Here is a 24,094-nt window from a genome sequence, read left to right on the forward strand (position 1 = left end):
CTTAGCATAAGACATAATTGATGACACTCATTTTTATGAGACCACTGACAAAGTATTATAGTCTGGAAGTCCAAAATTATTCAAGTTAAAATAAGCTACAACAAAACCTGAATGCTTTTCATGATCCGTTTTTAACTTGAGAAGATTTTTTTTTTTTTTTTACAAATTTTGAAGACTCCATTGCAATAAGTGTGGCAGTTTCTTTGGTTTTAGTTTCTTTCACTTGCTATTAAAATTCAGTAAAATAAAATTCAATAATCTTTTCTTATTAAAAAAAGTTAAATGATTTAGGATTGCAGTGTTTCCTAATTTTTTCTATGTATTTATGTGTATTGTCTCTTTTTCTTTCATCTACCTTGAATCTTCTTATGCCCTGATTATTTTGAAGGCACTGTAAGGTTAAACAGTGGCCTGATATGTATCCTGTCTTTGAGGTATTCATTGACTGTTGGACAAAATTGGCTATGCCTCTCATTCTTTTCTTATTTTCTTCATCTTCAAGATGTTAATAATATTATTAATATTGCCTGCCTTATTCGAGTTCATTGAATATCAAAACCCTGACATAATAATTGTTGAAGAACTTATCATCACTGTAAGGATAAAAGCAGCTATTTTTTTTTTCTCTTATAAAGTCTTAATACCAACTTTACTCATTGTAAAAATTATGTCATGCCTAGGCACAAGAATCTAATTACTCAAAGTACAGCCTTACTGGAGCAGGACACCAATAAAATAGGAAAAGTTATCAAATAGCCCACAATTGAGTTTACTATATTTCACTGCCCCTTAAACTTTTACTTCTCCCCAAAAAATGAATGAATAATGAATGAATGTACCAGCAAATGAATCAAAATAGGAGTTCAAGTGTGATCTGCCTATCAAAGCTCTATATGTATGCCAGTATGAAATATATGTGGATGTGCAATATTTGGAAGGCCTCAGACTGGGAAATATCTTCCCTAAACCAAGGGGAGAAATAGCATTGGGGACATTATAGTATCTTTTGAGTCTTTATGATAGAAGATGATCTGGATTACAACCAGATCAGTTAAGTGACCACGTGAACTACATGCATTGAAAACTGATGAATTACTTAGATACAGTACTTAGATACAGACCAACAAGTATCACATAAAAGGATTTCTCATATAAATTCTATTTTATGGGAGTCTAATACAATTTATCTTCTGATATTGATGATTGCTAAATGAATTTCCAAGGGTGCTGGTGATACTTGGGTAAAGTTGAACCCCCCACAGCATTCATATAGGTTCGCTTTCACCCATATAACTTAGCATCCTGTGATCACTTATAATATTTAGGGATCCCCAATTACTGGAGTGCAAACAGCGATTTGCTTTTGCATCTGCTATTCCCTATTCCAAGAATGTATTTCCTAGGATATATTTGTGACTGCTCCTGCCTTCAAGACATCCCATCCTAGAGGCTTTGACTCTCTTATATTTCCAGTGTTCCCTCAAACTCCCTAATCCTTTTACCCCTCATTATTATTCTCCAGAGCACTTGCAACCACCAAATATATGTGTGTTTGTTAGTGTATTGGGTTAAAAAAAAATTTTTTTTGAGACAGGGTCTCACTTTGTCACTCAGACTAGAGTGCAGTCACACAATCGTAGCTCCCCACAGCTTTGAACTCCTGGGCTCAATGATCCTCCCACCTCAGCCTGCAAAGTAGCTGGGACTACAGTCTACACCACCACACTCAGCTATTTTTTACATTTTTTGTAGAGATGGGATATTGCTATGGTGTCCAGACTTGGTTATTGCTTATTTATCATTGTTCATTTTCCCACAAGTATTTAAGCTCCCTGAGAGCAGGTATATTCAATTTATTTTCCCTATTGCCTTGCATGAGGTAAACACCCAGTAAATAATTGCTATTTCAATGAATGGCATCAATGACTACCTTTTTTATTTTTATTTTTTACTTTAAAGTCAATACATATTTTGGGAGAGGTTTGAGGTTGAAAAAAATCAACACTTGCTACTGTTTAGTATTTCAAGGAAAAATTGGCATTGTAGTAAGGGCTAAAAAAATTTTTAGCAGGATCACAGGAAAAGCCATACTGAGAAAAACTAATAAATTGAAGTTAACAGTAGGAGCCTTATTCATCTCTCTTAGGAGATCTGAAGAGTGATCCTGACAAGATGGTCCATGCCAGCCGTAATAGCAGTGACACACAAATCCATTCTTCATGGCTGTTATTGTCTTCTGTTTATTGTGTTCAGAAATGATGAATCTGAAACTCTTGTTTAGAACATATTTCTTACCACTGCTTTCAGGCATATGCAGATAGAAGGAGGACTCAGGTGTTTTTCGAATACATCTTCCATGATTGTTACATAGACTCTGACTGCAGAGCTTGGCTGCCGATGTCACATTCACAGCATAACGGCCCAAAGGCCCTCGGATAGATTGTTGCATAGATAAGCAGCTCTCCTGTAGGAAAAACAGAAATCTACTTAAAGCACTCTCAAAGTGTGCTTCCATTATCCAGGCAGTATTAATGCCTGAAGTTTTGCATTTGGTAAGGCTGAGGAGGAAGAGCATTTCTGTGGATTAGCTATTTAAAGGAGGGACTAAGCCTTTATAGGGTCATGTGAGCATGAGCCATGCCTTCAATTGGGAAGACTATGAACCAACCAAATTCATATCATTTCCAGGTGAAGATGATCTCACAGTGTCCCAGTAGAGACTGGTCCTTAATGTAAAGATATATTTGTAGTAATACTTTTAAAAGATATCATTAATATGGGGATGGTTTGTTAAAATTTAACTTCACTTGTGAAACATTTTCAATGCTGATACTCAATATATTTTAACATTAGGTCAGATTTTTCAAAAACTACCAAGTCATCCTATTCTTTTCTCTACCTCTAATGAGATAATTCTCCTAAAGTTGATGAGTTCTCATCCACATTTTTATAACTTTACTAGGGGTGTGTGTGTGTGTGTGTGTAATTATGAACAAGAGGGGGTATTATTTTGTGCTTTTTAATCATTTACATACATATATCATGTAGGATATTTTTGCAACTCGCTTTTTGAACTTAACATTTTCCATTTTTTATGTTGATGCATGTAGCATTATTTCATTTTAATTGCTGTTCAGTATTTCATAATATAAATATAACATACTTTACTTGTCCATCAGTCAGTTTTTAGGACGTAGAATATAAAAGATCATTATTTACACGAAATGCTAGTGTTACTTGTACATTGTATATAGGGTCCAATGATAGTAGGTAAGAATGTCTTCCCACAAGTCTACCATTGGGTATTTCATTGATGTGTCCACAGAATTGGGCTTTAACTTTAGGACACATTTCTGTATATTAATGATCATATTGTGCAGTTAGGATGGGCAAACCTAATTGAAATGATGTTATCAGCTAACCCAGAAGAGCCTGGCTGGAATCTTGATAAATGTCTGCCTTGATCCACACAGGTAGGACCATGGAAAAATTCTAGTAAATTAATTAGTAACATAAATTGAGTTTTCTATTAGCATTTAATTATTTATTTTATCAATATTTAAACTCATGCATAATTTAAAACCAATTAAGCTTAGAACAGTGGGATATTTTCTCAGTGAGAGGAGGCCCCAGAACTGTGACTCCATCTGGTAAAGATTTGGGAGATTCAAATTGAAAGTCATAAGGCAGAATAAAGCTCTTAATTGACAGGTAGTTGAACAAGGCCAGCACTTTGGCAATAGTAAATTCTGAAGATCATGTAAGCAATATTATTTGTTACAGATACATTCAATCTGCGGCAGTCTCATACTATATTTAGAAACACACGCTGTTTTTAGTCAGGAGAAGACTCCTTGTCTGAGGCATCTGAGGAGGTTTCTAAGAAAGACACAGTAAAATAAAACATCAAACAATTGAAGCAAAGGAAAGAAGAGAAAAGGGCGGCTGGGAAGGAAAAAAGAGGAAGGACGAAAAAGCAACCAAGAAAGACAGAGGTCAGGAGGAGTCAAACGAAGACAACATAGAACACTGGCAAATATAATCAACTTCAACTTGGGCATTCCCTGTTCTGTCACAGCCGTCCTCCTTGCAATACCTTCTTCACTTAGCTTCCAGAAGATCACATCCCTGTTTTGTCCCCAACCTCACTAGATGTTCCTTCTCAGTCTTCTTTACTGGCTCCTGTTCATCTTTCCTACATTTAACACTGGAGTGCCCCTGGCTTAAATCTTAGACCTCTTCTCTTCTATAGCTGTACTATTTCACTGAATAAACTCATCCCATCTCATTACTTTAAATACAATCCCCAAATATGTATCACCCAGACCTTATGCCTGAATTGATTGTGTACCCACCTACTTACTTGACATCTCTGCCTGGATGTCTTACAAGCATTTCAAACTTAACGTACTCCAACATAATCTACTGACCCTCTTCCCAGAGTTCCCCATCTCAGCATAAGCCAACTTCCTCTTTCCAGTGCCTCAGGAGCAAAACCTTGGAGTTATTCATCACTCCTTTTCCCGCTTACAGTTAATCCATCAGCAAGTACTTTTCAGTCTACCTTCAAAATATATCCTGAATTCAACCCTTGCTACCATTCTGTTTCAGGTCACTAATAGCTCTCGCCTGGATGATTGCCTCCCAACTAGTCTCACACAATCTGTTCTAAATACAGTAAGCATATATATGTTTCTCTCTATAATTAAGTAAAATAGGAATCAACAATAAAAGAAGTAGACACAAAAATCCTAGTTTTTTACAGATTAAAAATACCCTCCCAAGTAGCAATTTGGTCCAAAAGGAAATCTTTTAAATTACAATTTCAAATTAATTAGAAAAATAAAAACAACTGGAATACTACATGTTAAAATATGTTAATACATCCAAAGTAATTTTCAATGTCAATGCCTAGTCATAAGTGCTTTTGTTTACTGGGTGATCCAATTATCAAACCAGAAACAAGGCATTTTGGCATTGGCTTTCACCTGGACTCCCATTCAGCTATACAGCAGTGTGCACTAGTAGCTGATGGGGTGCTGAGTGGCACGCTTTCCACTTAAGCTTTTTTCTATGCTTCCTATTCCCTCAACTTTCTGCATCTTCTCAGTCACTTTTCCACTTTTAGAAGCTCCACCTTAGTGGCTACCTGCTTCATTGAATCAGTGCATTTCCTATCTCTGTCTATTATCAGAAGCTGGTCACCAATTTCCTAGAACCCAGCAAGTGATATTCTACCTATTATGGCAAACTTTCTTGACTTTCGGTGTATCTGGAGCGTTCACTAAATTTCTGAAATTAGCTTCTAATTTTAAATCTTTATCCAAAGAAATGTGCACCTTTTTGTGGAAGTTTATCCTCTACTCTGTCTTTGGATCTGAAAGAAATGTCCTAACATTTTAAAGCATGCTAATACTAGATTCAAAAGTAATACTTTTTATTGCAACAGCTTTGATTATTTAACATAGAGGAATAAAATAATAAATTAAACAAGCATTCAATTCAAGAACTTAGAAAAATAATTTTTTAGAAAGCAATCTCATGAAAAGAAATAATAAAGATAAAAGTATAAATTTTTGAATTAGAAAATTGAATTGATAAAGAGTGGGTCTTCAAAAAAAGAAAACCATCAAACACTTATATCTGACAAGCCTAACTAATCAAAAAAAGAAGAGTCATGATTGATTGATTGATTAAGTGGTTGAACTCAGTCTCCAATTCATTGATAATGCATAGCTTGAAGCATCTACCCATTGTTTCACCCTTTGTGAAATGGTTGGTTCTTGAGGCATGGTCAGCCCTCATCATAAAACTATTAGGTGTGATTATATCCACCCTAAACAAAGATACTCCCAGATTACCACCCAGAAACCAAGGACAAAGGCCAGATCTCTCTTTGGGAAAAGCCAGATTCTTTATAACCCATTGTCTCTCCATCTCACTACCTCCTCTTCTATTTTACTATGAAAGTTTTGATTATATCAACCTTAATTATTGCTTCTAGAGTTGGATTTGTCAGCCTTTTGGATGTGATTCCATGACTATTTCAGCTGCTCTAAGGAAAGATGATCTGTATTTAAAGATTCACATCAGGAATCTAAAAGAGAATTTTGTCTATGTGACAGCTTGGATTTAATCAGACCATCCCAAATACATGCTTCAATTAGGAGAAACCTGTTAAACCATTTATAGGTAATGTGGTTAAAAAAAGACAGGAACTTTACATATAATTTATAAAAATGTGATATACTACATAAACAGTAAGAAAAATAAAAATCATATGACCATCTTACTAGATGCAGAAAAAGCATTTTTTAAAAATTTAACACCCCTTCACAGTAAAAACTCTTACAACAATAGGTATAGAAAGAATGTATCACAACATATAAAGGCCATATATGACCAGCTCATAGCTAACATCATAGTCAATGATGAAAAGTTGAAGCTTTTTCTCTAAGATCAGAAATAACACAAGGATACTCACTCTAATCATTTCTCTTTTATTCATTTTAGTTTAATTATTTTCCTTTAAGAGATGGAGTCTGTCACCCAGGCTGAAGTGCAGTAGCACAATCATAGTCCATTACAGCTTTGAAATCCTAGGTTCAAGTCATTCTCCTGTTGTAGCCTCCTGAGAAGCTAGGACTACAAGCACACACCAACACACCTGGCTAGTTTTTTCTTTTTTACTATTTGTAGAGATGGTGTCTCATTATGTTGCCCAGGCTGGGTTTGAACTCATGGCCTCAAGCAACCTTCCTGCCTCAGCTTCCCAAAGTACTGGGATTATAGGTATGAGCCATCTCATCCAGCCAACTCTGACCACTTCTATTCAACATAGTACTAGAAGTCCCAGCTAGAGCAATTAAGCAAGAAATAAAAATGAATCTGAATTTAAAATTATCCTTGTTGCAGATGATATAATTCTATATATAGAAAATCCTAAAAACTACAAAAAAATGTCATAAGTAATAAAGAAATTCAGTAAGGTTGCAGTATACAAAATCAACATATACAAATTAATTGAATTTCTATTCATTAATAGTGAGCCATCTGAAAAGGAAACTAAGAAAACAATTCCATTTACAATACCATTAAAAATAATAAAATCCTTAGGAATAAACTTAACCAAAAAAGTGAAAAACTTGTACATCAAAAACTACATAATATTGATAAAAGGCGTTAAAGGAGACATAAATAAAAGATAACTTATGTTTATGGACAGAAAAACTTAATGTTGTTAAAATGTCCACACTGCCCAAAGTGATCTGCAAGTTCGATGCTATCCCCATCAAAATCCCAATGGCAATTTTTACAGAAATAGAAAACAAAAAACTAAACTTTATATGGAACCACAAAAGGCCCAGAAGAGCCAAAGTAACCTTCAGAAAGAACAAAACTGGAGGCTTCACATTTCCTCATTTAAAAATACATTACAATTCTACAATAAATAAAACACTATGTTACTGGTATAAAGGAAGATATACAAGTCACAGGAACAGAATAGAGAGGCCAGAAGTAAACCCACACATATATGATCAACTGATGTTTGACAAGAGTGCCAAGAACACAACAGAGAAAAGATAGTCTCTTCAACAGATGGAGCTGGGAAAACTAGATATCCGTATGCCCAGAAACGAAATTGGATCCCTATCTTACACCACACACGAAAGTCAATTCAAACTGGACTAAAGACTTACTTAACATTAGACCGAATACTCTAAAATGCCTAAAAGAAAACACACGGGGAACGCTTCTTGACACTGGTCTTGGCAATTATTTCTTAGACATGACACCAAAACGACAGGCAACAAAAACAAACATGGACAAATGGGATGCATCAAACTGAAAAGCTTTTGCACAGCAAAAGAAACAGCAGTGTGAAGAGATAACCTATAGAATAGTAGAAATATTTCCAAACCATATATCTGATAGAGGTCAATATCCAAAATATATAAGGAACTTCTATGACTCAGCAAAAAATCCAAATAACCCAATCAAAAATTAAGCAAAGGACCTGAACAAACATTTTTCCAAAGAAGACATACAAAGAGCTAACAGGTATACGAAAAGATGCTCAAAATCATTAATTATCGGGGAAATATAAATCAAAACAATGAGCTGTCACCTCACACCTGTTAGGATGGGTATAATTTAAAAAATAAAAGATAGCAAGTGTTGAAGTTGTAGAGAAGTGGGAACCCCCAAATCCTGTTGATGGGAATGTTAAATGGTACAACAGCTATGGAAAACAGTATGGAAATTCCTCAAAAAATTCTAACTATAACTACTATGTGATTCAGTATATATGCATATACACTTCTGGATATATAAAAGAAGTGAAATTGCAATCTCAAAGAGATGTCTGCATTCCCATGTATATTGCAGCACTATTCACAATAGCCAAGAAATGGAAACAATCCAAGTGCCTGTTGACAGATAAATGAATAAAGATAATTCACTATATACATACAATGAAATAGTAGTCAGCCTTTTAAAAAGAAGGAAATAATGTCCTTTATAACAACCAGATGAACCTGGGGGGGCATTACTCTATGTGAACTAAGGCAGTCACAGAAGGACAAATGCTACATGATTGTACTTAGGAGGTATCTAAAATAGTAAACTCGTAGAAGCAGAGAATACAGTAATAGTTGTAAGGGGCTGAGGGTGGGAGAAATGGGAAGTTGTTATTTAAAGGTTGCAACTTTTCAGTTATGCTAGATAAATAAGTTAGAGATATGCTAGTTCAGTTCCGCTAGATAAATAAGTTCGAGAGATCTCCTGTACAACATAGTGTCTATAGTTAATAATGTATTAAGCAATCCAAAATTTAAGAGGGTAGATTTCATATTAAGTATTCTTATAACAAAAGAACAGAATAGATTGTTAATTTTTTTTTTTTTTTTTTTTTGAGATGGAGTTTCACTCTTGTTGCCCAAACTGAGAGCGCAATGGCGTGATCTCGGCTCAGGGCGACCTCTGCCTCCCGGGTTCAAGTGATTCTCCTGCCTCAGCCTCTTGAGTAGCTGGGATTACAGGCATGCGCCACTATACCCAGCTAATTTTGTATATTTAGTAGAGACGGAGTTTGTCCATGTTGGTCAGGCTAGTCGCAAACTCCCGACCTCAGGTGATCCACCCGCCTGCGCCTCCCAAAGTGCTGGGATTACAGGCGTGTGCCAACGCGCCCAGCCAGAACAGAGTAGATTGTTAATAAATCTTTATATACAAATAGATTTTTCTCCCACATGCATTTCTATAACAGGTAATCAGCAAAGTAAATAATCATTTTGGGGCCGGGTACGGTGGCTCACGCCTGTAATCCCAAGACTTTAGGAGGCCGAGGTGGGCTGATAGCTTGAGGCCAGGAGTTTGAGACCAGCCTGGCCAACATAACAAAACCATGACTCTACTAAAAATACAAAAAATAAGCCAGGCATGGTGGCACATGCCTGTAGTCCCAGCTAGTCAAGAGGCTGAGTCACGAGAATCCCTTGTACCTGGGAGGCAGGGGTTGCAGTGAGCCGAAATTGCGCGACTGCACTCCAGTCTGGGTGACAGAGTGAGACTGTCTCACCAAAAAAAAAAAAAAAAAAAAAAAGAAAGAAAAAATTATTTATCATTTTTGGAGCATCTGCCCTCCTTAGTGCAAATGAAATAATTTTTCATTTTTAAAATTTATTATTTTTTGTTTGTCACATATATATTATGCCATGTAATCTACCAAAATCCTGCAGAGGAGGTTTTATTTTAGTCCAGTTTTTTAGTTGGAGAAGCTGAGACTCAGAAATGTTAATTAACATGCTCAAAATTACACCCCTAGGACATAAACATCAGTTTCTCACTTAGCTGCCTGATTAGAATGATTGCGCTCTTTCTACCCTTCTACTAACCACAATGGCTGGTATGGAGTAGATGCTCAATGTTAGAGCCTGTACTTTTTGAATTTCACTAAGGTCATGTAAGCAGATAATCAGCAACCATTTGACTCTGATGCAAAAAAAAATTTTTTTTTTAACCAATCTCAAAAGTGTATTCAAGTTGCTGACAGAGAAATCATTGCTTACCTTTGAAGCAGAATATTCATATCCTCCCCACAATATTACTCCCGCTGCCCCCAATGCAGCACTTTCGCCAATTGTATGCACTAAGTCCTCCTGGAAAAGAGAGGTATCAGGAGTAGTTTCCACCAAGTCAAATTTTGTCACTGATAATGCAATAATAAGACTAAACCCCTCAACTGTGGAAAGGAACACATTAATAACGATATCTTTGTTTCTAAAACAAAGGACTATACCACAGGGTAAATACTGCATGATCTCAGATAGAATCTGAAAAAGTTGATCTCACGGAAGTAGGGAGTAGAATGGTGATTACCCGAGGCTGAGGTGGTTAGGAGGGAGAGGGGATTGAGGAGATGTTGGTTAAATAACATATAATTACAATTAGATAGGAGGAATAATTTCAAGAGATCTATTGTATAGCATGGTGTCTATAGGTAATGACAATATATTGTAGTCTTGAAAAATGCTAAGAGAGTGGATATTAAGTGTTCTTAAAAATAACTGTGAGGTCATGAATTTGTTAATTAGCTAGATTTAACCTTTCTACAATGTCTATGTACCTCAAAACATATTGTATATGATAAATACATACTACAATTGTATGTGTTGATTAAAATATAAATTTTAATACACAGAAAAAAAGCATGTCTTTTAAATAAAGCTATCATACAAAAAAATAAAACAAAAGACTATAGAAGAATTGGAAAAGGTGATACTGCCTTGGATTCTTACATTTACTTGAGAAATATTTGCAATGTTCCAGGCAATATTCTAAACACTGAGAATATAAAAGTGAAATAGATTTCAATTCCTGTTCTTGAAGGAATGCTTTTTAGTCTAATGGTTGAGACAGACATATAAACAAGTGACTACAATATAATAAGATAATTTTCATATTAGTAGTACTCACAAGGCACATATAAATTAGAAGTGCCTAATACTTCATGGAAGAGTCTGGGAAGGCTTCCTTGAACAGGTTAAATTTCAGATGACTCTTGGGAATGAGAATCAGTAGACTCTTGAGAATGAGTATGAATTCACAAGACAGTCTAGAGAGAGCAGAGTTTTATATCCACAAGGGAGAATAAGAGCAGAGACTCAGATCCAGGCAAAATCACCGTCCATCCGGAGAACTCCCAGCACTTCCTTGTGGTAAAGCGTACAGAATTTGGTAAGTAAGAACATATGAATTTCTATGTATAAACAGAATCCAAATACAAACATAAAAATGCTGTTTTAAAGTGTTAAGACAACTGGCCAGGCGCAGTGGCTCACGCCTGTAATCTCAGCACTTTGGAAGCCCAAGGCAGACAGATCACTTGAGGTGAGTAGTTCGAGACCAGGCTGGGCAACACGGTGAAACCCTACCTTTACTAAAAATACAAAAATAGCCAGTCATGGTGGTGCTTGCCTGTAATCCCAGCTACTTTGAAGGCTGAGGCAGGAGAGTCTCCTGAATTCAGGAGGCAGAGGCTGCAGTGAGCCAAGATCCTGCCACTGAACTCCAGCCTGGGTGACAGAGTGAGACTCCATCTCAAATAACTAAATAAATGCAAAAATTTAGTGCTGGAAAGACACATACTTGCAACTTTGATTCTTTTTTCTTTTTGCATATAAAGAATGCATTGGAGGCCCGGCATGGTGGGTAATCCCAACACTTTGGGAGGCTGAGATGGGTGGATCACCTGAGGTCAGGAGTTCGAGACCAGCCTGATCAACATCGTGAAACCCCATCTCTACTAAAAATACAAACATTAGCCAGCGTGGTGGCACACGCCTGTAATCCCAGCTACTTGGGAGGCTGAGGCAGGAGAATCACTGGAACCAGGGAGGCGGAGCTTGCAGTGAGCTGAGATCGCACCATTGCACTCCAGCCTGAGTGACAGAGCGAGACTCCATCTCAAAAAAAAGAAAGGAATGCATTGGAGGGGAAGGTCAAGATAGTACAGGCAGGAACACCAATTAGGAGGTGATAGAAATAGTTCGGTGAGAAATGATGATGCCTCAACAAAGGTAGTGTCAGTCCTTGTAAAGCAGAGGGAACAGATTGAAGAGTTATTTGGAAATAAAGATGGGTAAGTTTTAGTTACCTATTGGATAATGGAAAGAGGAGAAGGGAGGCAGCCAAGTGACTTTCAAATTGGGTGACTATGTAGATTACAGTTCACCAAGATAAGAAACTGAGGATGTTATGCTAATGAATATAGGCCAAGAGCAAAGAAGTAGGAAATAGGGAGAGATGGGAGATAAAGGGGATGACAGATGGAGCAATCTGCATTCTTTTCTCCCCTACAAGGTATGGAGAGTCAGAGATCCAGTGCAAAGGTGGAGTGCTCACAGACTGCAATGAGTCAATTGTCACACCACTGTAAGCTTTCCTGCGTGGTAGGAAGGTTTCAGCAATACTGGTATTTATGTTCTGCAATTTGTCTAAGTAATACAATAAGAAATGAAATCTTTCTTCCGTTATACTGACTAGTATCACATTCCTTAAACCTAAATGTAGTCACTTATTTTAATTGAGACACTCCTGAAGGCAAATACCAACCAGAACTGGTTTTTAAAACATGCATTGGAAAGTTATGTTACTTAGACAAAAGGTGAGAAAAACCCATACTGTTTTTTGATATGTGATACATGGAAGGCAATAGGAAAGCATTAAAACAATTCAATATAATGCTCAGGTGATTCTATATATTTTGGTGAGTGAAGAATGCAGTCTATTGATGTCTAAAGTAGAGCTCAGAGGTGATACTTAACCTATAATTTACTTTAAAAGTCTAATGTACCCACAAAAATTAAAAATAAAAAAGATTAAAAAGCCTAAAAGCACAAAAAATAGGAAAGCAATGAAAAGCTTTTATGAAAATGTGTCTCATCTCATTCTCCCGTTTTCTCTCAAGGTGAACTCTTTGACTGCATGAATTATTATTATTTTCTACTGTTATTACTAATAACATGTAATTCCTGACACAATGTAGGCACTCAAGAATTTCTGAATGAATAAATATAACTCAGGTTTTTTTCTGAAAAGGATTTAAGAACGTAAAATGATTTGAGAAAGCTGGCATCACTTGAGGAATATCTTAGCAAGAAGACTTTGGTAGGCATGACTGATATCCTAAAATACCTGGACAACTGGCTTTTGAAAGAAGGATTTGATGTATTCTATGTTGCACCAGAAGGTAGAATTAGAACTAGTGGTATGAAGTTATTGGAGGCAAAGTAGATTAAATATACTCAAAAACTTTCTAGGAATTAATATTTCCCCCAGACGGCAGTTTTCCTTCTAATGTAAGAAGCGCCCCCATCAAAAAGTGTTAAAGTAGAGGCAGGATGAGAAAGGGTTTTTATTTAGGTAGGAGATGGGTTAAGTGCCCATGAGATTCTTCCAAATTTTTGTCATAATGCTATGATTCTTTTCCTTCTAAATTTATTGAATGATACTGAGTAATCCTGCAATGTCAAGTCTAATTAATAATATTTGGATTTTATTCTGAAATATTTAGGAAGAATTGCTACTGCTTTTCAATGGTTTTAAATGGCCATATCTCAAACCTAAGTGGTCTACGAAAGCTGTGTATTGTCTATACAACAGCTTTGCTTCTGTGTTGGGTACTGCCATAAAGAATTGTTGGCTGTCAGGTGTGGATGGAGATTTGAAGGTTTTCTTATCTAGCCACCCATCCAATGATTGAATCCTTACGATAATGTCCTATGTGACAATCTAGTTCAAGTTTGAACACTTGCCATGTCTTCAAACTTATTATCTTCTAAACAAGCTCATCCCCACATCTGTAGGCTTCCAGCTTTGTGTTCAGTCTAAAGACAGTATCTGTCTCCTTATATAAACCAGTTTTAATGCCTTGACAATAACCACTCGATTGCACTGTAGACTCTTAAAGACAAAATCAAGAGAATCTATGTAATTTTTTCAGTTAGCCTAGCTAATTAAAACATACAAATGCAATATAATGAGAAATGTAGCTGGTTAATAATTTACCCCGAGCTCTATGTTGTACGTTTTTGATTTGGAAAATTGCCTTTTCATATTAAGAAGTTCGTTCTAGGCCGGCTGTGGTGGCTCACCCCTGTAATCCCAGCACTTTGGGAGGCTGAGGCGGGCAGATCACGGGATCAGGAGATCGAGACAATCCTGGCTAATATGGTGAAACCCTGTTTCTACTAAAAATACAAAAAAAAAATAGCTGGGCATGGTGGCGGTTGCCTGAAGTCCCAGCTACTCCGAAGGCTGAGGCAGGAGAATGGCGTGAACCTGGGAGGCGGAGCTTGCAGTGAGCCCAGATAGCGCCACTGCACTCCAGCCTGGGCGACAGAGCGAGACTCCTTCTCAAACACAAAATAAAAAATAAGTTAGTTCTAAAATTTCTCTCTGGTTAAAATTACTCTATCTGTTACATTATTTAAATCAAGTTTAACATCTGTTCTGTAGGAAACTCCTGTGAATGCTAAGCTGGTAAGAATCATTATCCAAAAGTGTTAAGTGCACATCTAATTGTCAGTGACATTTTTCAGCGCTGAGTTGACATTTGAAGAAATATACATGCTTAAAAGAGAATAAGATTGTGTTGCTAAGGGAAAATAAATATCCTAAAACATTTATGTGGAGGCTTTATATAGTTATTCTACAAAATTTCCATTTAAAAAAAAAAATGTGAGTGACTGCTTTTCCTTACCTGTGATAGAGCTTCAGTACTATGCAAATAAAATGGTCTGGAAAAAATAAAAACCGGCAAAACATAGTCATGTCTAGCCATTTCAGCAATCCTCATGGCTTCTCTCACCCGATAGTGAACAAATTTCAAAGCATTTAAGCTTGACTTCAGAATTTTATCCAAATATATTGAAGGATAAAGCGCTGCGCTTTTCTCCCACAGCCACAGGAGTTGGTCATTGCGGAGAATTTCATCATTCGGACAATTACCTGTGTACGTCTCTGGATTTATTCTGTAATCATAATTGTAGCAGTCTGGGTAGAGATAAAAGCCCCATAAACATTTTGGTCTCATTTCTAAAGCCAATGTGAGAGTAACGTTCATGAAATTTTTTCCAGCTTTTTCAAATTCCTCTCGGGCAACTGTTTCCACTTTCATTTCTGACCAATAAGGATGATGGTTTCTAGTGAAGGCTAAAGAGTGGTTGTTATATATTATTCGGCTGCCCCGATTTCTATCCCATTGGGGTTTCCAACTTTCCCAGTCAATAACAACAAGTCCTTCTGATCTCCACCAAGGGACTGCTTCTCCGATGTCATCAGCAGCTTTCCTAAGATGTTCAGAAAGGCTCACGTTCTGCGGTATTCCTCCATTAAAGGATTTTCCATCTTGAGAGAAGTAAGGGTAATACCCTAATTCGTTTGGATAAATTATGGCAATTTTTGACCCACTCTGAGTCTCTAAAGGATTTGATATAATGTTAAATACTTGAAGATTCATATTCACGTTGAAGAAAGGCATACAGTACATTGTTGGGGCTGCCCAGAAAATGCTGAAAGGCTGGCTGTCGATCACCGGAGGCATTGCTGGTTTGAGGGCTGCCTGAGTTAACAGGATGAAGAGTGGCAGCACTCCTAACCACGCCACCCATGGGTTACACATGGCTTGAGGTTTTCAGCATTACAGCAGTCTCCTTAAAAATAATAAGCAAAATATCATACATAATGGAGTCAAATGTCCCTTAAGTTTTGTGGTATACAGTGAATAGACCAAATATTTTAAAATACCTTTCAGGTTTTATTAACATCTAGGCCAATATAGATATTATAGTCTATATATGGATATTATAGGCCAATGTAGTTTCATCGCAACAAGGGAGGATGAGTGGGGCTTTTTTTTTTTTTCACTTGAAATGTGAAAAAAAATCTAGTCAATAAAAACTATAAAAAGTTTCACACATTCGTCAGCTACGCAAACTCTAGCTGCTAGCCATTCTGGTTTTAATTTCCTACGATTCTGAGTACGCTAACCAAACCTTCTTGTACTGACAAGCCTTTGCTGGGTGTAAGAGGAACTAGAAAAGAAAGGCTGAATGGATTGTCATATCTCCTTATTGATTACTCGCAAAGTGACTCCAAGAACATGCCCACTTGAAAATTAACAAATATTGGAATTTTAACTAATATTAAATAGAACAAAAAGAAATAACTAACTGTACTAACAGTAATACTTTACATGCAATTTAAAATGCACTGGCCTCAATGTTTGTTTTTAAAACAGAGAGCAGTTACCCTTGGAAACAGCATAGGCTGAAATAAAAAAAAAAACAAGTAGAAATTTAATTACCCTTTGTTGATTATGGATTTTGGTGCTATCATCTTCTCTTAGATATATAAACAAGCCTAAAATCCTATTAGTTCTTTAACTCCAGTGGTTTTCCTATAAAGAAACTGGATTGTATGTTCAGCAGTTAAACCCTAAATAAACCTTGTCTCTTTAGGCCCCTCTAACTAGTCCGTTGGGACAAAAACTGCCAAAGAATCTTCCCAGAATATAAGGACTATCTAATAGTTGATGCATTCCAGCCAACAAGATCTCATCCTGAAAGCAATATGGTTGCAGTTATATATCAAAATTATCTTATCGTATGGATTTTTTAAAATAAAGGAATTTATTTTAAACAGATTTTTCTCTGATATAATTAAACTCAGTTTCTTTTTAAGAGTCATACATTGTTTCTCATGTAGTTCTTGGTGTCTTCATTTAATGTACTAAATTCAGGAAAGACACCAACCAAAATTGTACGCTAACTCTCACAACATAGCATCCAAAGTTTGTAAAGAAACTTGAGTAAGTCGTAGGCTCTCTGTACACTGAATTTTTAAGTTGACAAATGTGAATAATAATTTACTCTTTTAAATAAACTGGATATTACTGAGATGATTGCCTTCATGTGGAGTGTGTATTGTAGCACCAGATGAATCTCTAAGCTATCAGAGATGGTTTCTCTCCCATCACTCTTCTCCAATCATGAGATCTTAATTTGACTCCCATTCACCCACAAAAATATAAAAGCAAATCTTCTTCATTCTTTATTTGTTGTTCAGGGAAAACGTAAGAATATCTACTCTCCATAAATATTATTCTTTACCTCCCTCTGGTCATGACTGCACATTGGGTACATATGCCTAATAAACTGACACCCTTGGGAAAAAAAACACCTTTTTAAAATGTCATATCGCAATAAATTTTTTAGAGTCAAAGGGCCTAAAAATACAAAATATCGTGCTTTAGTAAAATACAGTTACAAATTTCCTCTTCTAGGAGGTTTTCATTATGTTTTCCGCGTATATAAATGATACACAATCATCTATTTTTGTAGCTAGCCTATGGAAAAATTATTTTGGCATTATTTTGGTTCCTAGTCTACATTTTATAACAAACTTCTACTACAGTAACAAAAATATGCATTATAATTGTATGCATTTTTAAATATAATGAATTCTTTCTACATGCTACTTACTGAGATTTTATGTTTTTCTAGCCATTTCTATTATTCAAGGTATAAAACTAGATCTACATTTTTCCACTTATAAAATATATATACTAATACATACATATATACATACATACATACACTTGAATGTTTATTCAACAAATCTGATATGTTTCAGGCAAGTAGCTAGGTCTAGCGAACCAGTGGAGAAAGCAACATAATTTTACACATTGTAAAAAGGTATAGATACCAGCCAGATGCAGTGGCTCATGCCTGTATTCTCAGCACTTAGGGAGGCCAAGGCAGGCAGATCATGAGGTCAGGAGTTTGAGACCAGCCTGGCCAACATGGTGAAACCCCGTCTCTTCTAAAAATACAAAAATTAGCCACATGTGGTGGTGTGCACCTGTAATCACAGCTACAGGAGGCTGAGGCAAGAGAATCACTTGAACCTGGCAGGCAGAGGTTGCAGTGAGCTGAGATTGTGCCACTGCACTCCAGCCTGGGTGATAGAGTGAGACTCTTTGTCTCCAACTATATATGACATTCTGGAAAAGAAAAAATATGGAGACAATAAAAAAAATTAGTGGTTGCCAAGGGTTGGGGAGAAGGACAGATGAATAGGTGGAACATGGTGGATTTGGAGAGCAGTGAAACTATTTTGTGTAATACTTTAAAGGTAGATACATGCCATTATATATTTGTCAAAAGCCATAGAATGCACAACACAGAGAGTGAACCCTAATGTAAACTATAGACATTGGATAATAAGAACATTTCCATGTATCAGTTATAACAAATGTCCATATCATCAGCTATAACCAATGTACCACTCTGGTGGGGATGTCAATAGCAGGGAAGGTTGTGATGTCAGGGAGAAGAGCGTATGTGACAAGTGTCTCTGCTTTCTGCACAGTTTTGCTAGGAACCTAAAAGTGCTCTAAAAAGTAAAGTCTATTTGAATGAAAAATGTTATAGATACAATTGCATTCACTGCTACTATGTTTGTAATAGAAAATCCTAAAAACAATATCTATGTGATCAACAAGAAGTTTCTTAAATATACTGTGAACTATATTATGGTAATTCCACCAAATACTATAATATGAAGTAACGTGTTTTTTTTTTTCCAGTTTCTTGTTGTCTTTCAACTTTTTCATTCATTTTGCCATGAAACCCCTCACAAGAAGAAAGTCAGCTTTAAAGAGCCAATTTCAGATTGACACCTGTCAAGTAAACATTTTCTGCTTCTCTTGCAGCCACTGATACCCACACTTCAACCATGCAGGAACCAGAAGCAACCTAGTATTTGGAAAAAGTACTTGGCAAGGGATAGAGAAGTGAAACACACCTTGTCTTTTTTCCTGGCATATTTTCTTCCATCAGATTTAATCCAGAAGAATGAAAAAAGAGTTAACTTTTACTAAACTTTGAATTTAACTTTATAAACTTAATTAGTGACCAAAGTGATAAAATCTGGTTGTTGAGACTAAGGATCTGTAGGTGACATAACTTTGAGGGGTTTGGTCTGCTGTTCAGTTTGATCTGATGGCATACGCTTCAATAAGCTGGGGTTGTTCAATAAATTGTTAACGGGAGGGACACTTGCTCCCTCCCTGTCCAATAGGATGTGACAGGTGAGAGAGAACACAACTAGCAGGTAAGAGAGATGCAGAAGAAAAGGTCCTAGAGATGGATGGTGGTGATGGCTGCAATGATATAAATGTACTTAATGCAAGAAAGAATGTTGCAAATGCTGGGCACAGTGGCTTACACATGTAATACTAGCACTTTAGGAGGCCGAAGGGGGCAGATTGCTGGAGGCCAGGAATTCTAAACCAACCTGGGCAACAAGGCGAAACCTTGTCTCTACAAAAAAAAATACAAATATTAGCCAGGCATGATGGTGCATGCCTGTAGTCCCAGCTACTCGGGAGGCTGAGGTAGGAAGATCACTAGAGCCCAGGAAGTGGAGGTTGAAGTGAGCCAAGATCATGCCACAGTACTACAGCCTGGACAATGGAGTGAGACCCTGTCTCAAAAAAAAAAAAAAAAAAAAAAAAAAAGAAAGAATGCTGCAAGGGAAGCAGTGCACTTGGAGGACAACCAGTTTTCTATTATAGCAAGAAAATACAGAGAAGACTCAGAGAAGATGTATTTGATCTACGGGATTCTCTTGACTGGAGATTTTAAGTTACAAAGAATATATGAACAGGTTTTCAAGGTCAGGGGGTGGCATGATCTTGGCTCCATTAGAGGGTGTAAAGCAGAGCACACAAAAGATGAATAATAACCTGGGAATTTGGGCTTCTTGTGTAAAAGGCATGATGGAATGAGTTCTGATGGATTCCTCAAGGAAGATGAATAATCGGTTTCAATTATATCCTCCTTCTTGTCAGTGGTGCTATGGTCTTAATGTTGGTGTACCCTCAGAATCATATGTTGAAACCTAATCTCCAATGTGATTATATTAACAAGTGGGCCTTTGGGAGATGATTTGGAAGGCTCTGCCCTCATAAATAGGATTAGTTCCCTTATTACAAAGGCCCCAGAGAATGGCCTTACCCCTTCCACCACGTAAGGAGACAGTGAAAAGGTGCCATCTATGAACCGAGGAGCAGGCCCTCACCAGACACCAAACCTATTGGGACCTTGACTGTGGACTTCCTAGTCTCCAGAACTGTGAGAAATACATTTCTGTTGTTTAAGCCACCCAGTTTAAGATATTTTTGTTATAGCAGCCTGAAAAGACTATGACCATTGGTATCTTAGACATTCTGTAGTAGGAAGATCTAGAGAGAAAGGGCATCAACTTTCTCTCTAGATCTTTCAGAGTTCTATGAGGTCTCTTTTCAGTTCTGCCAAGGACAGTGTCCAAAATGAGCATGAGGTTTTACCATGCTTTCTTTTCTTTATACATTTTCTGCAACTGAAATGTGAACCTATTGAGATGGTCTAAACCAGAAAATACACACACACACACACATATACACACGTGATAATATATATAAAATATGTGTGCGTGCGTACATATGTGTGTGTGTGTGTGTGTGTGTCCATATTCCTGTGCAACTGGGAACTTCATTCTTTCCACTCAAGAATAGCAAGTTTTATCAGGGAAATACATTCTTATGTACTATGAAATCATCAATCACTAAGTTCATTATGATAAAACATTGTTAAACCTAGGACCCAATAAAAAAAAAAATCACATTGGAGTTTGCAACAACTTTTAATCAACAAAGGTATATATATACACACACATATGTATACACACACATATATATACACACACATATATATACACACACACATATATATATGTATACCATAAAGCCCTTTGTAATGTGTTATGGAGCATTCCAGGCAAAGACGAGAATTTCTTTCATGGAGGGTCTTGTTTGCATGAAAGCTTAAGCCCTGGCCGGGCATAGTAGCTCACACCTGTAATCAATCACACCACTTTAGGGGGCCGAGGTGGGAGGATTGCTTGAGCCCAAGAGGTTGAGACCATCTTGGGAAACACAGTGGGAGCCTGTCTCTACAAAAAAAAAATTAATAATAATAATAATAATTAGCTGGATGCGGTGGCATGCACTTGTAGTCTCAGCTATTCAGAAGGCTAAGGCAGGAGGATCACTTGAGTCTGGGAGTTTGAGGCTACAGTGAACTATGATTATGTCATAGCATTCCAGCCTGGATGACAGAATGAGACCCTGTCTTTAAAAATATATAAAAAATAAGCCAGGTGCAGTGGCTCACGCCTGTAATCCCAGCACCTTGAGAGGCCGAGGCAGGTGGATCACCTAAGGTCAGGAGTTCAAGACCAGCCTGACCAACATGGTGAAAACCCATCTCTACTAAAATACAAAAATTAACTGGGTGTGGGGGCACACACCTGTAATCCCAGCTACTCAGGAGCCTGAGGCAGGAGAATCGCTTGAACCAGGGAGGCAGAGGTTGCAGTGAGTTGAGACTGTGCCACTGCACTCTAGCCTGGGCAACAGAGTGAGACACCATCTCAAAAAAAAAAAAAAAGAAAAGAAAAAAAAGTAAAAATAAAATTAAGCTAAATTTTTTTTTAAAAAAGGAATGTTGAGCTCTAATGATAATATCCAGCATCAATCAATTTTTTTCAAACCTGCAGATTATTTATGGTTTTAGTTTTCTCAAAGAATAGTAGTAGCTTTCATGAAAAGAAAAAGAAGAGAACTATTGGTTAAAGCAGACTTGATACAAAAAAGCAAATCCTTTCCATTTCCATACACATTTTATTTATTTGTTTATTTATTTATTTTTATTTTAATTTTTTTTCGGATGGAGTCTCACTGTTGTCACCCAGGCTGGAGTGCAACGGCGCAATCTTGCCTCACTGCAACCTTCACCTCCCAGGTTCAAGTGATTCTCCTGCGTCACTCTCCCAAGTAGCTGGGATTACAGGTGCCTGCCACCATGCCCGGCCTATATTTTAAAATAGACTAGTCATTTCTACCAAAAAGTCTGCTGATTATTTTACTGCAATGTCTGTCTTTTAACTGGTGTGTTTATGTAATATAATAATTCTATTGCATAATGTAACAATTAGTACAGTGGATTTTGTGTCTATGATCTTACTACTTATTTCCACTTTGTGTCTTCTCTTTTTTCTAAAAAAAACTCATGCCTTTCTTGCTCTTTCACTTTATCTACTGCCTCCATCGTTCTATTTCTTTTTTATTATGCTGTCAGTGGTTGTTCTGGGACTCATAATGTAACTTAAATTATCAATGTCTACCTAGCTTCAGTATTACTGTTATTCACACTTTACATTTCATACCTATCACTTTCTACTTTCCACTTTTCAATTCTCACTTCCCCCTTCACGTTTTACACTCCACATTTCAAAAATGTAATAACTTTACATTAATATAATTCCATTTATACCTTCCTTCATTTAAAGACATAAGAATTGGAAAGGAAAAGATTAAAATTCATATCCAACAACATTATTGCTTATGCAAAAATTCAAAAGAATCTACAAATCACATGAAATAATAGGAGAGGTGAACAGATTGTTGGATATGAGTAATATATGAAAGTCAGAAGTATTTCTACTCACCAGAATAATTGAAGAGAAGAAAAAAGAAGATTCAAAACTTGTGCAAGACTTCTACAGGGGAAAGTTATTCATCTTTATTGAGATTATATTATAGGAAACCTAAATAAATGGACTTACAACTTTTTCACCCTTACCCTTCACTACATAGCATAATCTCTTGATTTACACTAATTTAACCTTTCCAAATCCCCTGGGGAAGACAGACTAGTAATTAAGGAAGGGCTTATCTCTGAGATCCTGCTTAGGAGACCCCACCTCCACATCTGGAAGTGAGAATAGGTTACATTTACAACTTGTGGAATCATTGTGCTTAAGATGAAAATTTTAAAATGTTCAATAAGAATTCATTGATATAAAGAGATCTACTGAAGGACTTCCTGTGAAATAACTGTGGAATAATGTCTAATCTATAGACAAGGTTCCAAGGTTTGTAGAGAATCTAACATTCAGATTCAACTCAGTAAGTATCAGCAAAGTTCACCACCACATTCATGGCACAGTGTTTGATGCTAAAGATGGACACAAAATCCTGCCTAAGAAGTTCAAAGTCTAATGTGTGGGGGCCATGTGTGTGTGTGCACACATGGAATGTATGTGTGGTAATGTATGTGATGGGAACGGGAAGGAAGGAAACATATACGTCCTATTTAAAATACCAAGGAGAATAGCATGAGTGCTAACTTTTTCTTTTTTTAAATTAGCTGTTACAAAATTAATGATCATTGCACAAAATACTGAAAAATATACACAAAATTAAGATTAATTTTATTCTTATTACTCAAAAAGTAATCTTTTTCCTGTATACCCTAAAGTGTTGATTAAATGAGAATCTTTTCCCTCCCTTCCTCTAGGACTCTTCAAGATGAAAACTGAAGAGGACAATCAGGGCAAAAGGCCAGACTTCCATATGAGGGGTCTCAGAGCACTGGAATTTGTAGTATTGTTACACCTGTGAATCAGTAATCCCCAATGGTGGGTAAAGTCAAGAAACATATGTGCATAACCACACCCACCATATACTTCACACTATATATGCCATTTGCTACTGTGTTTATTCACATAGGTTGGGTGGCGGCTTGTGAGAATAATCAGCTTTGTTAGAGAGGGGAGAAAAGCTACATTTTCTTAGCATATATAGTATTGTGGGAGTAAATTGCGAACTCTAGTATGAGGATAAGACAATTATATAGATAACCTATATATTATGTGGAGTAAAATCCGTTCCATAAGCTAGACATACCCAGAATGCCATGTGAGTTCAAAACGTGGAGCTATCAAATGTGGTTTAAAAGATCTGGATAAACTTTAAGCTGGAGGTGGTATTTAAGGCTTGAAACACAAGCAGAATTTCAACAAGCTGAAATTGCAAAGGGACTACAGATGGAGGAAATGGCAAGAGGAAAGATGCAGAAGCAGAAAGACAAAGAGCATGTACAAATGGTAACAGACACTGATTTGCGGGTGTACATATCTTCAC

At 36.6% G+C, this 24,094-nt stretch overlaps 1 protein-coding gene across 2 annotated transcripts; it reads right to left on the minus strand.

Annotated features, from left to right (window-relative positions):
- Positions 1-1,937: 1,937 nt before the first annotated feature.
- Positions 1,938-16,538, minus strand: LOC126951170 (hyaluronidase-4-like). 2 transcript variants are annotated; one of them, XM_050785062.1, is made up of 4 exons: positions 16,370-16,538; positions 14,765-15,716; positions 10,071-10,160; positions 1,938-2,464 (listed from the first exon to the last, which is right to left on the minus strand). In XM_050785062.1, the coding sequence occupies exons 2-4, from the start codon at positions 15,683-15,685 to the stop codon at positions 2,024-2,026; spliced, it is 1,452 nt and encodes a 483-aa protein (XP_050641019.1). In that variant the 5' UTR covers positions 15,686-15,716; positions 16,370-16,538; the 3' UTR covers positions 1,938-2,023. The 2 variants fall into 2 exon arrangements, with proteins under 2 accessions (XP_050641019.1, XP_050641020.1); XM_050785063.1 differs by lacking the exon at positions 10,071-10,160.
- Positions 16,539-24,094: the final 7,556 nt, after the last annotated feature.

This window comes from Macaca thibetana, chromosome 3 (genome assembly GCF_024542745.1).
Source record: "Macaca thibetana thibetana isolate TM-01 chromosome 3, ASM2454274v1, whole genome shotgun sequence".
Classification (NCBI taxonomy): Eukaryota; Metazoa; Chordata; class Mammalia; order Primates; family Cercopithecidae; genus Macaca; species Macaca thibetana.

What these genes read in the sequence shown, in the direction of transcription:
- LOC126951170 (XM_050785062.1), bottom strand. Translation starts at nt 15,685, where the DNA reads ATGTGTAACCCATGGGTGGCGTGGTTAGGAGTGCTGCCACTCTTCATC. An exon ending in GTACTGAAGCTCTATCACAG is followed by an intron (nt 10,161 to 14,764) that starts GTAAGGAAAAGC and finishes TCTCTTTTCCAG; the next exon opens with GAGGACTTAGTGCATACAAT. An exon ending in ATGAATATTCTGCTTCAAAG is followed by an intron (nt 2,465 to 10,070) that starts GTAAGCAATGAT and finishes TTTTTCCTACAG; the next exon opens with GAGAGCTGCTTATCTATGCA.